Source organism: Chlorocebus sabaeus, chromosome 10, assembly GCF_047675955.1.
Source record: "Chlorocebus sabaeus isolate Y175 chromosome 10, mChlSab1.0.hap1, whole genome shotgun sequence".
In the NCBI taxonomy this organism is placed as follows: Eukaryota; Metazoa; Chordata; class Mammalia; order Primates; family Cercopithecidae; genus Chlorocebus; species Chlorocebus sabaeus.
Window position 1 is genome coordinate 39,130,468 of NC_132913.1, and position 16,380 is coordinate 39,146,847.

Consider the following 16,380-nt stretch of genomic DNA (forward strand, 5'->3'; position numbering starts at 1 on the left):
TATAATATGGGTTTGATTAGTCTCAACGAGTCATTTTCTTGCTGTTTCTTAAAGTGCCAAACTGAAAAACCTTCCAAGGATACCTGAGCTGGATGGGTCCTGACGTTCACAGCCAGGATTGCAAAGTCCAAGGAGGGTAAGCAGCACCTATGGCAGAATGTTATTTGAATAAGGTTTATACCTACTTGGCCGTTCTACTTGTTACATTGTCACTGTTGTAGACATAGTGGCACATTTAATTACCCTAAGTTTAATAAAGCACTTCTCTTTGCCAATGAATGGATAGAATTTGTATGTATCAGCACGTGGCTGTGTGCTTAAGCCTCAGTCATTTCTAGGAAACTGCTTTTGCACTGCTAAACGACAGATATAGGTTGGAAGATGACTTGAAACTGCTTTTAGGCTTTCAAAAAACACAGAGAAAAGCAAATTTCTGCTTCTGAATGAATACTGACATATGTGGCTTATTTTCAACTAGGAAGAATTTCACAGCCTGTGTATCTGTGACAATTTTTCTCTTTAGCTGTTTAGGAAATAACACAGCTGAGTAGACCAGAGTGATAGAAACTCAGTATCAGGGGAAAACAATTTTTAAAAATCATACAAGAAATGCAAAGAGAAGCAACCCAATGAATTATGCAAACCAGCTTTGCCAATTTTTCATAAATTTAAAGGTTCAAGTGCAGTCAACTCCTTACTATGCAATATGTGGCCTGCAGCATGGGCTATGGATGCACAGAGCTCCAAATCAGCAGAAGTCCCAGGCAGTGAACAGTTACCAACTCAGTGATACCATGCCCTTGGTGCAGCCCAAGAGAAGGGCATCGCTGAGCTGTTTTCAAAGCACGGCCACAGGGAACACCTCTGCCCTTCTATGATGGGATGTTCTCTTCAGCTGAGGTAGGCAGAATGGTGTGGCTGCCAAAGTAAATAAGTAGTGAATAGGAGTATCAAAACCAACCCTCAAAACATCAGGCACATTAGGCTCCCTTTCTGGATAAGCTCTTTCAAGAAAATTAAAAAATAAAATAAAAGCACTGTAAATAACCCAGAGTGAAAAACATGCCTCTAGCTCATTTAGTGGCTATGAGAGCTAAAATGGCAGAGAAGAAAGAAAGGGGAAGAAAGACTGAAAGTGAATAAAATGGAAATGAATACTTGCAAGGTCTTAAAAAAACAGTATTTAACCAACCGTTTGGTTCTCCATTCACAGAGTAAGATGTAACACTCTTTACTAGGGAAGCCATCTGAATTAGGGTGACCAATCATTGTGGTTGCTGGGGATCTCAGTGTTTCTGGGATAAGACTGTCACTGCTAAACCTTGAAAATCCTGAGCAAATGGTGGGTCGCCCTACTTTTTACAGAAGATACAGTGTGAGTCCTACCTGGAGGAAATGAAGCATATTCCATTTATTTCTTTTCAATTCTTCTTGGAGGGAAGATATATGAAGACACTGGGTAAGTCTTCCTTAATGACTATAAAATACATATTTTCTAGCACGTTGGGGAGAATCTCATTAAAACTAACGTATATTGTCTGTTTTTTTAATCTAGGAAGCAGCTATTGAATATTTTTAATAAAAAGTATATAAAATGTAGAAACTAATTTTGAAGTTTAACTTTTTTTTTTGGAGATAGGGTCTCACTCCCACACCCAGGCTGGAGTGCAGTGGCGTAATCTCCGATCACTGCAGCCTCTATCTCTGGAGCTCAGGTGATTCTCGCACCTCAGCCTCCTGAGTAACTGGGACTACAGGTGTGCACCACCACACCCAGATAATTTTTTGTAGTTTTTTGGTAGGGATGGGTTTTCCCCATGTTGCCCAGGCTAATATCAAACTCCTGGGCTCAAGTGATCCACCTGCCTCAGCTTCCCAAAGTGCTGGGATTACAGGCATAAGCCACTGTGCCTGAACTTCACTTTTTAAAGTTGGTTCATTACTGAATATTAGCTAGACAGGGGACTAAATGTACCAAAACTCTCCCATGCATATAATAATAATTATAATTATATGCATTGCTTTACATTTATTTGTTGTACATAGATAAAACTGCATGTTGGGCATTTTTCTTATTTCTAAGTGGTAAAAAGAAATAATATGGGTGAGCATACTTTTATTTCCTTGTTATTGGAAAATAACCCTGAAACTGACACCAAAAAAAAAAAAAAAAAAAAAGGCTGCACTTTGGGAGGCCAAGGCACGAGGATCAGTTGAGCCCAGGGGTTCAAGACCAGCCCAGGCAACAGGGCAAAACCCTGTCTCTACAAAAAATCAAAAAATCAGCTGGGCTTAGTGGTGCATTCCTATGGACTCTTACTGGGGAGGCTGAGGTGAAAGAATTGCTTGAGCTGGGGAGGTCATGATTGCACCACCGCACTCCGGCCTGAACAACAGAGCGAGACCCTGTCTCAACAAAACAAACCACGCACAAAAAAAAGGACTGGCAAGTACTCTTCAGTAAAATAAAATGGCTGAATGGTACAACATGTAATGCTAATTATAAAAATAATCAACCAATGTTTCTTTCATATCAAAACTCCATTCTTTACATTATTAAAGCTTTTGAGATTCTGAGTACTTAACTCACTGCTCAACTAATGATGGGAAATTAGACTCCGAGTTGAAGGGCTTTTAAAAGATCTATGATGGGTGCAGTGGCTCATACCTGTAATCCCAGCACTTTGGGAGAACAAGGTAGGCAGGTCACCTGAGGTCAAGAGTTCGAGACCATCTCTTCTTTTAAAAAATACAAAAATTAGCTGGGCGTGGTGGCACATGCCTGTAGTCCCAGCTACTTGGGAGGCTGAGGCAGGAGAATCACTTGAACCCAGAAGGCAGAGGCTGCAGTGAGCTCAGATCGCACCACTGCACTCCAGCCGGGGTGCCAATAGTACTAGGCTCTAGCAGTTAGTCCCAGGCAGTTTCCACTTTAATGAGCTAAACAGGAAAGATCATCATAATTCTTGCCAGTAATTAGTGAGGGTAAAATGAGGGCAAAAAAATATATAACTTTGATTCTTTTGACTTCCTCTCTCTTGATAATTTGTGACACTTGTTGTGAACCCAAACATGTTTTTCTCCCCACACCCCTCCATCCTGTCCACTTGTATTCTTCAAACATTACACCATCTACCAACATTAGTGCCTACAGAAAAGGCATCCCATGCTTTTGTTAAAGTCAGATTAATTGGATGTGTTAGATCATAGCACTAGTGGGAACGAACTACCCCTAACTTGATATACCCAAGTCCAGTGGCTGAAATCCCTGGAAAAGGTGTAGTCCCCTTTGGGCTGAGAGAAACTGGATCCCATGTGGTCTTGTTTCATGAAGCAGACATCTGAAATTGATTACCTTCCTTTTCAAAAGCAGTGTTAGGACTTAAACTGTGGACATCCAGGGGCTGTGAATAATGAATGCACCAATGAGGAGAGCACTTCAAATAGACAGGTAAATCCACACGATTCTAAATAATTCAAATAAAATGACTGGAAGAGGGCAGTGGAAAATTACTACTGTGAGAGCAATCTGATCAAGGATAACTGGGCACTATCATTCGCTCCAGAATTCTTGTGTTTCATAGGATAAATCTGAGTCCATTCAGCAGTGGAAAATAAAGGGTGACAGAAGAGAGCTACCATGGTTACTGTAACGTTAGAGGTTTGCAAGACTCTACTGAGGAGATGAGTTCCCTTCTCCCAGAAAGATCGATCAATGTCATTTTACACACACAAAAACATTACACAGCTCAAACTGCCACAGGGTCAGCTCTGGGAAACACAAGCCAGATTGTAACTAAGTAGGATTAAAGGATTACATATCATTTATATGTTCAATTGTCTCTCTCAGCTTTTCTTCTTATTACCATAGTACTGGGGAAGTTTATACTTGGCCTTCTTTAAAAATATACTATTCTCAACTTATCTGAAGAGAAAAAGAATACCAATACTTGGTAGAAGCAAAAAGAAATAAAAATATATAGTGTATAGATGTGTAATGGTAATATAAAATCAGCCTGGTCATATTTTTAAAAAAATGAGAAGGGTTTGCAGGTCCTGTTCCCATAGGCCCCCTTTTGTCTGCATCCCATCTTTTCTTCTGTGAATTCCGAATGGGCAACGAGAGGATAGTCCCCCCTCTTCAAAAGTACAACTATCCAGGAGCCCATTTTCCCCACTCATCTTACTGTCTACGACAGATTTTAAATGGTCACAAATTCCTTGACATTTCCTCATGGAGATGAAGACTTATATCCCCTCTCCTTGAATTTAGGCAGCCTCTGTGACTTTTTTTTTTTTTTTTTTTTTTTTGAGACAAGTCTCATTCTGTCGGGTGGAGTGCAGTGGCATAATCCTGGCTCACTGCAGCTCCAAATCCCTGGGTTCAAGCAATTCTCCCACCTCAGCCTACCAAGTAGCTAGGACTATGCCCAGCTAATTTTTAAAAATTTCCTTTCAGAGACAGGGTCTCAGTATGTCTCCCAGGTTGGAGGGCAGTGGCACAATCACAGCTCAGTGCAGCGTTGAACTCCTGGGCTCAGGCGATCCTCCTGCTTCAACCTCCTGAGTAGCTGGGGCTACAGGCACTCACCACTGCACCCTGCTCTTTGTGACTATTTTGATAAACAAAATGCTGTGGAAATGATGCGGTCTGGTATCTATGCCCAGGCCATAAGAGACTGGAATCTTTGCTCTTGGAGCCTGGAGCTGTCATGTAAGAAGCCTGTATCCAAAAAGAGCTGGCGGAGCCCAGCCTTCAGCCATTCCTGCTAAGGTACCAGCTCAGCTGCCAGCTGAATACCACGAGTGGCCATTGTTTGAAGTCACTATGTTTTGATGGTTTTTATTGCATAGTAATAATAATTTTATTGTTCTTGGTCCTAGAACAAGGGTAACTTCAGTTTGCTGGCTAAATCAGGCCTGTCTCATGCCTTTATGAAGTTTGATTGGAACACAGCTACACCCATTTCTTTACACACTGTCTATGTTTGCTTTCCTGCTCAAGAGCAGAGATGAGGAGTTTTGCAAAGGGGTCTGTGTAGCCCACAAAGCCTAAGATATTACTATCTGGCCCTTTACTTAAAAAGTTTACTGATCTCTCTAATCTATCTCCTAGAAAAAGCCTTACCCAATACTTTTCTTGTCTTTTTTGTTTGAGATGGAGTCTTGCTCTGTCACCCAGGCTGGAGTGCAGTGGCATCGTCTCAGTTCACTGCAACCTCTGCCTCCCAGGTTCAAGCAATTCTGCCTCAGCCTCCTGAGTAGCTGGGATTACAGGTGCATGCCACCATGCCCAACTAATTTCTGTATTTTTAGTAGAGAGAGGGTTTCACTGTGTTGGTCAAGCTTGTCTCAAACTCCTGACCTTGTGATTCACCCGCCTCGTCCTCCCAAAGTGCTGGGATTACAAGCATGAGCCACTGCACCCGGCCAAAACACATATTTTTCTTTCCAGGAGAATATATAACTGACATGTTGCCATTCATCATCTAGTCTTGCTAGACTAGGAGAAAGAGATCTTAAGCTGACTTTCGCCCAGGCATATAACCTTTGAAAAGCCAGTTCTCTTGGTCTCAGTTCCATCATTTGTAAAATAAGGAGATTGGACTAAGTCAATCTTTCCCTAGACATGTTCCACTGGACCCATAGGATACTCAATGGAAAAGCAGATCTGTAGTCACAATTTTAGGGGAAGCTCTGCATACTATTTGTCCTATTGGAGATATAAAACACACATTGGCGTATTCAGGGTTCCGTAGTGAAGAAACCAGACTACCTTTGTTCACGTAAGTGTTTTCTCAAACATTTTTGGTATCAGGATTCTTTTCCCATAACACTTACTGATATCACATGGGTCCCATATTATAAATAATATAGTCTAGGAAATGCTATACTGGGTGCTCTTTAAAGTCTCTTTTTGCTTCAATAGTCCCTGGATCTAGGATGAATTCTTCTGGCTACAGAGTTAACTTTTTTCAGTGCTCTTACAGACTTCCCTTCCCAAAAACTGTTGCCTTTCATTTCTTAGTAATGTGATACTCTGCCAATGTAATTTGCTGACTTTTCAGACTGGAGATACGGTGGCCAATTAAGTAAGTTGCAAATTCTCCTAAAGGAATTAAAACGACACAGTGATCACTAGTCTTTGGATGACAATTATAATTATGGTCTTGAAGTAAAACAGGGGCAAATGCAGGCACTTTTTAAGGTTACTACTGGTTTTTATAATCCAAAGATTTCTTCCCACATGCCAAAATAGAGGATATGATTCCTTCTCAGCATTACTACCGTCTGGGCAGTATCAATTGAATATGTTTAATAAAGTAAACAGTGTTTAGAAAATGTTAAGTACAAGGTAACCTTATCCATCCAGACTGCCTGTTTAAAATTCCAAGTTATCTTACCAACTACATAAAAAGAGAAAGTGTTTATCCTACTGAGATAATGGTAAGGCAAGTCCGTCTTTCCAGTAATGGAGCTGTTTGAAATCTCTGACCTAGGTACAAGTCCTAAGGTAGTTCATTGTATTACTTGCTTTTACAGATGCATATATCTTTTCTTGGTTCCAGCTATTTCAGATGTAACAAACCATATTACATGTACAACTACTCAATGATCAACCCTCTCAGCAGCTAAAATCCCTCAAATTTAATAGGACACAAGAATTTTCTCTAGTAATTATTAGAATAAATGTTAATAAACTTATTTTCATAAAAATAAAATTTCTCCAATAAATCTCTGGCATTTCTAACTCCATTTAGGTGTCTGCTTCCCAGAAGACCAAACTGATATAATTATCCTTATAAGATTGTTCCAAAAATTGGAAATAATAACGTAGTTCCCGGCTTTTGATAGCTAGACAACAAAGATTATCTTCCTTCAACTGTGAAACATTAAAAGGTCAGGGCTGGGCAATACATTCTTCTGTATTGTTCAGTGCTTTAATCATACATTCCACTGTATAACTGAGCTTCATCAGGCAGCGTGAAGTTAAACTTCTTAACAGAGCATGCCATGCTCCAAGCTATCAAATTATCTTCAGGTACATGTGTGTATGGGTGGATGGGTTACGGAGTAGGAAATTGTCTTTGGAGCCAGATAGATCTAGAATAGATTGAATCCTAATTTGCTATGTCACCTTAGGGAAATCATTTAATCTCTCTGTTTTCAGTTGCCTAAACTATAAAATGGGGATAATATGGCCGATCTTACTAGGTAACTGTGAAGATTAGAGATAGTCTGTGTAAAGCATCTAGCACACTGTCTGGCCCATTGTAAACATCGAATGAAAGGATGTATTATTACTCTTATTGTCTGACCATCCTTTCATTCATTCACTCATTCCACAAATATATATTATGGGTCTACTATGATAGGGAACTGACATACAACAGTGAGCCAGAGAGGCACAGGTTCTTACAGAGTCTACTGGACCGGACATGACAGCAGGCAAAGTGTATCCAGTAATTATAATAAGAAAACTTAGATGGTGCTTCTTATGTGCCTGGCACTGTTCTAACAGCTTTACCACATATTCATTCACTCAATCCTTACACCAATCCCATGAGATAGGTACTTGCCCAAGATTACATAACGAGTCAGTGTGGATTCAAAACCCAAATATCTGGCTCCAGAGTCTGTGCTTTTACAGGTTATGCTGTGTTGCCTCTCTAAACATTTGAATCAGATTTCATGCTTCCATAGAGCTTAAACAATCTTACACAACTATATAAAACAATCTAATGAATCCATTGAGTAAGAAGGACAGTTATTTCCTTTATATAGACACAGAAATAGTAAGTCAGTGGAAAAAGTGGAGAGACTGGCCACTGGGGACCCAGTGCCATGTGAGAGCAGTTCCCTCTCCCACCCCAGCCCGCCATTGCTCACCTTCCAACCTAGCAGCTGTTTTCTGGCAATGGCACCAGAAGAAGAGTTGCTATAATTTCGTTTTTCATCTCACTCAGCCCTGACTCTTTTGTCTACTATAACCACAGGGCCTCTCTAGTGCCAATCAATTATTGACCTTCAGTGTTATAATCTTTTATGCCTGCTGGAATTTTCTTGCAGAAAAGTTAAAGGAAGGTAAAATTGGTATGTTTTCTTTTGTTCTCTTCTTAAGCATATCCATGTGACTGGAGGCTGAATACTAAGTGGTTTGCTGCATGTTTGCAAAGCAAACAAGGTAGCATTGAGGAGAGCAGACCACGGACACTAAGATCATTTCTTATTACAAGGCAAACACCATCCATATCTGGATGCTTGAATACAAGCAACATAACAGCAGCAGTTTGTTCCAAGAAATCTTTTAGATGACAACATACCATCATCACCATCATTTTAGAATGAAAACGACAATATGAAAAAAAAAAAAATCACCCTCTTCTAACAAGTCAAGAATGATGAAGACAAAAAATGATCATACTTACTGGGGGACATTGTGCAAGTTTATCAGCTGCCACCAGTTGAACATTCAAGTGTTTACTTTGTGACTTTCCTCTAGATTTAATCAACCGCTGTAAAACCTGATAGAAGAAGACATGAACCTCAGGTATTGTAGATGAGTTAAAAGAAAATCAAATAAGCCAGGATCTTTTTAATGGTCTGCTTGGCCCCGAGCATTATAAGAGAGGAAATGCAGTGTGAGAAATCATATATTTAAACCTGTAATGATGTCATCTGCTTACACTGGCTCTCAGTTCCATGGATTTGATATGGTCATCCTATTCCAACTCTGAGTGAAGTCTCAGTAGGAGCCTGAGTTCCCACCCTAGATTTTCCCCAGAGATTTCAAAGAGAGCCCTGCAAAAATGGAGGGAGTGGACTGTACCAGGTCATTTATGTTAAGCAATACTTTAATATTATTCAGTTGAATAATGTTTTAGCTCACTATCTCCATGTCAAATAAATGTCAGAGTCATTTACATGTTCGGTTATTTTTGTCACCAATTATTAATGGGACATTTCAGTTTAATTTTAAAACAATCAGACTATTCTGTGATTAGGGATCCAGGCAAAACATTTGTATTAGTATATTGCTACATGTAAACCAGTGATATATCTATGTCTTTTGGCTACCGCTGTAACTGCATTTGGCCATATACTGCCATCTCCCGTGGCCCTTCCCCTGCAAGCAGTGTTAATCTATGAGCTCCATAATACCGCAGGACATAGGGTCTGGGAACTCCTATTCTTGCACTTAAGGACACGACAGTGTCATGGGCAGTGGGAAGGGCTGAACTCTCCTGCACTGCAGTGAAGTGCTGGAATCCCCAGCAGCAATTTCAATTCATTCTACTGATTCTCAAAAGGCCCTAGTTTGCTCAGGATTTCCAAGTCCACTGCACCAAAGCAGTGTCTGCACAGGGATGGAAGGATAGGATCTCAGAAAATTTGGAGGAGAGTACAGCTTCTTTAGACATTCTCCGCCTATGAGAGGAGACTGCCATGCTGGTTGGCAGTTGAATTTGTATTTAGGCACCAAAATACACTAGGAGGCATAGAGAAGAAACTGATTATTAAGATGGTATTTCCCAAGGGCATCCATTTCACATTAACTTTTTAAGAACAACATCCTGTTTTAAAAATGAAAGAACATCCAAATCAAAGGAAACTAATTTGGGGCTATTTCACTTTTATTTTTATCTCCCACAGTGCCATAAAGATACAAAGCAAATTTCCCATTGTGCTTACCATGGAATAACTATATTCTTTCAAGAACTCAACCTAAGCACAAATGTCAGGGTCTATAATACTTCCATAGGAGATGTTTAAACAGTGATATTCTATTTTATAGATGATCAATATAGATATCTTTTTTGATAAATATAGATGTACTCTCTCAACTAGGTACAGAGTATGGGTGACACAGGAATCAACAGTATCCAAGAAATTTACCAATATAGAATTCATAGTCTATGATAAGCCAGAGTCTACTTTTCCACATCTGTCTTAATGTTTTGTTTTTATTATACACTTGCGTAACTGTCTGGTTTGGGGTCTACAATAGTAGCTTTTAGAAGAAATGAACTATTATATTCTTCACTATCTGAAAATTCATAGAATCTGTACACTGTGGAAAGATTTTAAATGTGCTTATTAATAATCAGCAAGATGTTCTCCTTGTCCACTAAGAAAAAAACACAGAGCAAAGCACATTTTTAAAAGATGCACTTCTAACCTTTAAGACAGAAAGGAGCTAATTACCTTTGGAGATGAGACTTTTACATGAACAATGATTGGTGCTAAGGAAGTCTTTATAAGTTGTGCTGGGTGATTGATGGTGTCTGCATCAAGAACAACCAGTTGCAAAGATCTTGCCAACTCAAAGATTCTTTCAATTTCACTTTGCACTTCCGCTAAAAGGAAAAATAATTAATAGATCCTGGTTATTGTTATGAATTAGTTCTTACATTAGAAAGATACAGTATATTTTCAGATATGTTGGTCTACATTACAAAATAAAATATTTTAAATTTTCACAGATAGCTCTCAGACTTCTTCTAGTCAACATAATATTTAGCTGTTTATATACGTACGACAATTCTTTTATGTTGTTTTTGATTATTGTTTTGTTCTAAAAAACTTTAATGTTAGCCATAGAAGCTGAAACCACATTTAGAAAACAACTGAAATATATGTGCAAAGCAACATCACATGGAAAGCAAATTACACTGAAATATTTCTATCAACAAAGTATATACTAATACTTTGTGGACATGCTTAAAAAAAAAAAACCCACAACTCATCTGTTTTGACTGATATGCACATTTTTGTACCACTGGTTAACTGCTCTGCATCTATCCTTAAAGCTAATCATATTACTAAGTCTAGTTACATTTAAGTATGAGAGCCAGTGTACTTGCTCTAAGGCATAATTAGCTTCAGTATTAAGAACAAAAAGTAAGGCCAATTATATTAAAACGCTGCAATGCATCTAGATGCAAATCTCTCTGGCTGGCTGTAATAGCCAAGTGACCCAAATCTGTGCATGAGTCTAGTCAAATGAAAAATCTACTCTTTTCAAATGTCTGAAGCAATCCAGTATTTTTTTGGTTTTTTTTTTTTTTTTTTTTTTTTAAGGAAAACAGATAATCAATATAGGACATGGCTTTCTGAAATATAAAAAATTTTTATATATATTTTATAAATTACCTGACTTATTGGATCATGCCCAAAGTCTGAATTATACTTGATTTTCAGAGAAATTGATTTGTTTTCGTTTTTGAGATACGGTTTCACTCTGTTGCCTAGGCTGGAGTGCAGTGGCATGATCTTGGCTCACTGTAACCTCTACCTCCCAGTTCATGTGATTCTTATACCTCAGCCTCCCACATAACTGGGATTATAGGCACACGCCACCATGCCCAGCTAACTTTTGCATTATTAGTAGAGGCGAGGTTTAGCCATGTTGGCCAGGCTGGTCTTGAACTCTCGAACTCCTGTCTCAAGTGATGCGCCCACCTTGGTCTCACAAAGTGCTGGTACTACAGGCATGAGTCACTGTGCCCAGCTGATTTTGTTTTTTTCTTTTTTGACTATAGATTTGACCAAACAATGCTGTCATCTGGTCCAAAGTACATACAGTACACAAAATTATCTAATTTAAATTATTATTATTAATTTTTAGAGACAGGGTCTCACTCTGTGGCCCATGCTGGAGTGCAGTGGTACAGTCAAGGCTCACTGCAGCCTCAACTTCCTGGGCTCAAGTGATCCTCCCACCTCAGTTTGAAGAGTAGCTGGGACTACAGGTGGACATCACTGTGCCTGGCTAAATTTTTTGTTTTTTGTAGAGACAGGGTCTCACTAAGTTTCCCAGGTTGGCCTTGAACTCTGAAGTCCAAGCAATCCTCCTGCCTTGGCTTCCTGAAGTGTTGGCATCACAGGTGTAAGCCACTGTGTCCAGCCTCAGATGATCCTAAAGATGGCCTAGGGAAAAGGTAATGTTGCTCTAACTACCCTCACTGAAAAGTGTTTGTGATTTGCTTTGCTTATTTAGTGTAAATTCAAGTTCACATTGCCCACCGAAAAATTCTCCCTTCCTTATCCAAAAGGATTGACAAGGTATGCAGGGTCAGGAATCCTCATGACTATTATGAAACTCTATTTTCTCATGTTTTGCCTGATTGCATAAAATTCTTATTTCCCATAGAATCACTGAAGTTTAAGGCATGATCTGTATTAAAAAGGATGCATTTGAAGAGTCAACATATCACTTTTCAAGTTATCTAATACCAATGGCCTGAAAGACTTCACATTGCTTGGAAAGGTGACTAGCTTTCAGGATATTAATGAAAACAAAGTGGGCTTATTTGTCAAATTCTTCTGAAATGATATTCTACATTTGTTAGTAATGTAACATATTTGTCCCCTTTTTTCTCACATGTCAGAAAGTTTTAAAAGAAATGTTTCTTCAGTAGGAAGTTTGGAAAATAAAGTCAATTTTTACTGTAGTAAATTTCAGCCTCAGGATGTCAGGGTATGTTTTCCATTTGCTGTTTTCATTAAACTGTCACTGGCTTATGGGAGCTCCTGGCCAGGACTATATGTGAGCAAGCCTATGTTTTCTTAAACTTCAAATATGAATACAATATTTTCAGAAGCAGCAAAAAGACATTGACGCGAACTGGACTGCCCTGGTACAAATAACCCTCAAGGCACTCTGAGTTGCTGTGTAAGTGACTCAGAAATACCTGGACCTTATTTACTCTGCACCAGCAGTGAGGTTAAGTGTGGTTTCTGCCAGGAGCAAGGGCAGCAATACCTACTGCTTAACCAACACAAAACTCTTAGGCAATGGGCACTTGGGCAGAAGAAGAGAGGTGCTTGGGCAGAACAAGCCAGGAGGGGTGCTGGAGAAGGCCACATTAAATACTGGGGTGAGCCCAATGTTTGGATAATATGTATACAGAATGTAATAAATACATTTTATCTGTGAGGCACATTTATCTATATAGCCCTCTCTCTTTTTTTTTCAAAAAGATCTCAGCCAAACCAAACAATGTTGGCTACCTGGACTGATTCTCAGAGGGGTTCCAATGAAGGTTTCCTCATAATCCTATTCTAGTCAAATGGAGCCCTGGGGAGTCATGGACTATGATGCTAGAGGACCTCGATGAACACTTCTATAAACTGACCATGACTGATTTGGGCCCACCTCTCTCCAGGATCTCTGTCATAAATGATATTCCTTATACCCAAACCTGTTCATATTTCTCCCATGCTTAAAACACTTCAGTGGCTCCCCAGGCCCAAAGCAACATTTCCCAAAGTGAGTACTCTAGAACAATAATCTCATAAGATATCCTATGGGAAGAAGGGGGTTTTGTGCAAGGGATATATTGCATACCATACTAGCTTCTCTTTAGAATTTCAAACATGCATTACCCTTTACATCTTCAAGGCTCTAAGAGTCTTGCAGAGAAGAAACCTGTCAGTTTAATCCATCATTTCCAAATTTATTTGACAATGGAAAACATTCTGAATGTAACAACTATTACTATGTTGTAAAATTAACATTGCATGGGATCTATTTTGGAGATCTCTTTAGCAAGGCACATTAGAACCCCAACACATTGGCCTCGGTCTTTTTCAGTCTCTTCTGTTCCTCTCAAATCACACCCCCAACTTCCCTGTTTTAAGCATGCTATACACAAAACTACTTCTTTCTCAACAATACATTTTTGTTTACATGTCAATGTCTTTGTACATTCCTGCCTTGAAGAACCAGCTCAAATATAACTCCTGAGAAGTCTTCTCACACATCTCCTACCCCCTACTCTTCTTTATACCCCTAGCTCTTTGTTCATAATTCCACTGTCACAGGTATTCTAACCATCTGTCCCTTCTGTCTCTTTGCCCACGGGTAAGATACTGTGTGTGGGATATGTCTGTATTTCCTAAGTCTAGTGTAATGCATGGCACATAACAAGTGTTCAATAAACATTTGATGAAGCAATCTACAAATGTGCATGAACAAGCACATAAATGGATCACATTGTGGTTATTATAATATTAACAGATTGCCATGAAATTAACTCCAATGGTTGTGGGTATATGACTTTAAAGAGTAAAGGTAAAATCCACGAGCTGAGATATACTTTGTTTTTTCTTGTTTACTCTAACTTGGCCCCCCATCCACCCCACTGACTCTGACAGCGGGTGACTGGATTGTAAGGAATGACTTCAGTGAGTACGGGTGAAGCCCTTGGCAGGTGTCAGTTGTTAAAGGAGTCAGACAACCTGGCTTAAGCTTTTAATTATCTTTTAGCCTCTCACCATACATTAGAAGAAAGAGTAGTTAAAAGCCAAAGACACTATAAGGAGTTACAAAATGGGTAGAAAACAGGAGAGCAGAGAATTGATGTTTTATTTGAGAAACCTTCAACCTAACTTAATGTCCTTGTCACCCATGATATTTAACTTTAGTCATTACCTAATAGGATTCACCATCAACACTGCCATTGTACCTCCTCCAGGTCAAAATACTGTGCCTTTGAGCATGTTTCCCTCTGCATGTGGAAGGCTCTAAATACAAGACTAAAGAAGGGACCACTAATCGCTGGGATCTTCCCCTCACAAGCACTGACCACTACTCTATTTGGTATGTTTAGTATTCCTTCACAAAGCAACCATCCAACAAACATTTATTAGCAATGATCATGTGCCAATCCCATGTCAGGAATACGCAGCTAATACTTTGTACCTTCTTTACAAATTGTACAATCTTTGGCTCAAGGTCAGTGGGTTCTTAGTGTGATGTTAGGGCATGCACTCTGTCTTGGAAATCTTAATTTTGTTTAGTTTTCTATCATCTATAGAGCTAATTTCAACAGTTTAAAAAATGTAAGGCATGGAAGAGCCCTATTTATCCTTCCTAGTTAAAACAAGTTGCCCTCAGAATATGAATGTAAAGAGAATCCTAGGAAGTCATGAGCGGACTACACCACCCTTGGCAATTGTGGAGACCATGAACAGGCTTTCCAGATGAACAATGTAATTCACCAGCACTATGGACTTGCTTCTGTGGGTGGTGATTCCATCCTCCACAGCCCTGCTCACCTATGGCTTGATGGAGCTACTCACTTACAGTCTTTTATTCTTCTCCATCATGGGGAATTTTAGGATGCTTTCCGACTGGTACCCCAGGAAAGACATGTTTAAAGTCCCTGCATGTTACTAATGGTCATTGCCATTTGCAACACCAAGAACACCGTTATCTAGCTTTTCTTCTAAAGATCTCAGAAGGCTGAACACCTCGTTTCCTTTCACATCAGCTGTGACTCAGGTATGACAGATATCATTAGCCCCGTTGAGAAGCTGAGCAAAGTGGAGATGAGTGGTTTCATGTGGTTAGGCAGGCAAAGACTAGGAGAGCCCATTGAGGATTCTTCCCACCAGACTAATTAGCTAACTGACTAAAGCTGAGAGACAGCAGGCTCTGGCTACTGCAAGACTCTGCTGCCTTCCTGCCGTAGCTAGCATTCTCTTCAGGTACTCAGTGCTCCCACCATTCAGAATGGGGAACAAATTGACAAAGACATTCACAAATGCACCATGTGTCAGCCTGGTCTGTAAGCACAGCTTGAAGAAGTACCACATTTGAACATCTTACCTAAGCTGGACCGGGTGTTCGAACGTTCAATTATTGCTCTCTTGCTGGGATTATTTAGGACAGACCTCTTAGCAAGAGAAATGTCAGCTGTCACTCTCGTTATTGATATCCTATGAATAGGAACACAGAACAGAACAAGCCAGTAAAAATGTTATGGGGCTCTCCAAGTGATTTAGAACCACAGTACTTAATAACCAATTTACATACTACAGGGGAACCACAGTATAATAAACATTGGCCACAAGTGTTTTAAACAGGCTCTGGCTAGTATCAGAATGCAAGCAGAGCAGAATGGAGGAAGGTTTAAACTGTTTTACACACACACAAAAAACCTACTCCATTAAAAACATTCTTCCTCCATTATGGCCTGCCTTGCTGAATTCCCTTTATAATACACACCATACCAGGAAGGAACCAAAACATATAAATAAACCATGCTCTTTCTAGGAAGCAGCAATACAATTTGCCACAATTCATAGTTGATTTGCTCTTGAACAAGACTTTCAGGAACTACAAATGCTTTGCTCTGGCATTTAATGATGCTGGTCAAAGCTGGGAAACGCTCTTCATTTTGATTACCAAAGACAATCAACCAGTCTGTGGCTAAGTTGCAGTCTTTTGTGATACACACATGATTCTCCAGGGGCCCGAAGGGATACTTCATTTGTAAAACTGTGAAAAAATGGTTTTATTTTTTCTGCATGCATAGGATTCTTCAGCATATTTGCATATGACTTTGAATGCATACGGCGGGCAGTCATAAG

General features: G+C 39.5%; 1 protein-coding gene across 6 annotated transcripts in view; it reads right to left on the minus strand.

The window, feature by feature from the left end:
* Positions 1-16,380, minus strand: part of CACNB4 (calcium voltage-gated channel auxiliary subunit beta 4) — a 272,030-nt gene that overhangs the window by 12,189 nt on the left and 243,461 nt on the right. For all 6 annotated transcript variants that reach the window (XM_007964966.3, XM_007964968.3, XM_038002130.2 and 3 more), the window contains 3 exons: positions 15,617-15,726; positions 10,207-10,358; positions 8,430-8,525 (listed from right to left, as the gene is read on the minus strand). In XM_007964966.3, coding sequence (XP_007963157.1) covers positions 8,430-8,525; positions 10,207-10,358; positions 15,617-15,726 — 358 coding nt within the window. The remainder of the gene's footprint in view (positions 1-8,429; positions 8,526-10,206; positions 10,359-15,616; positions 15,727-16,380) is intronic.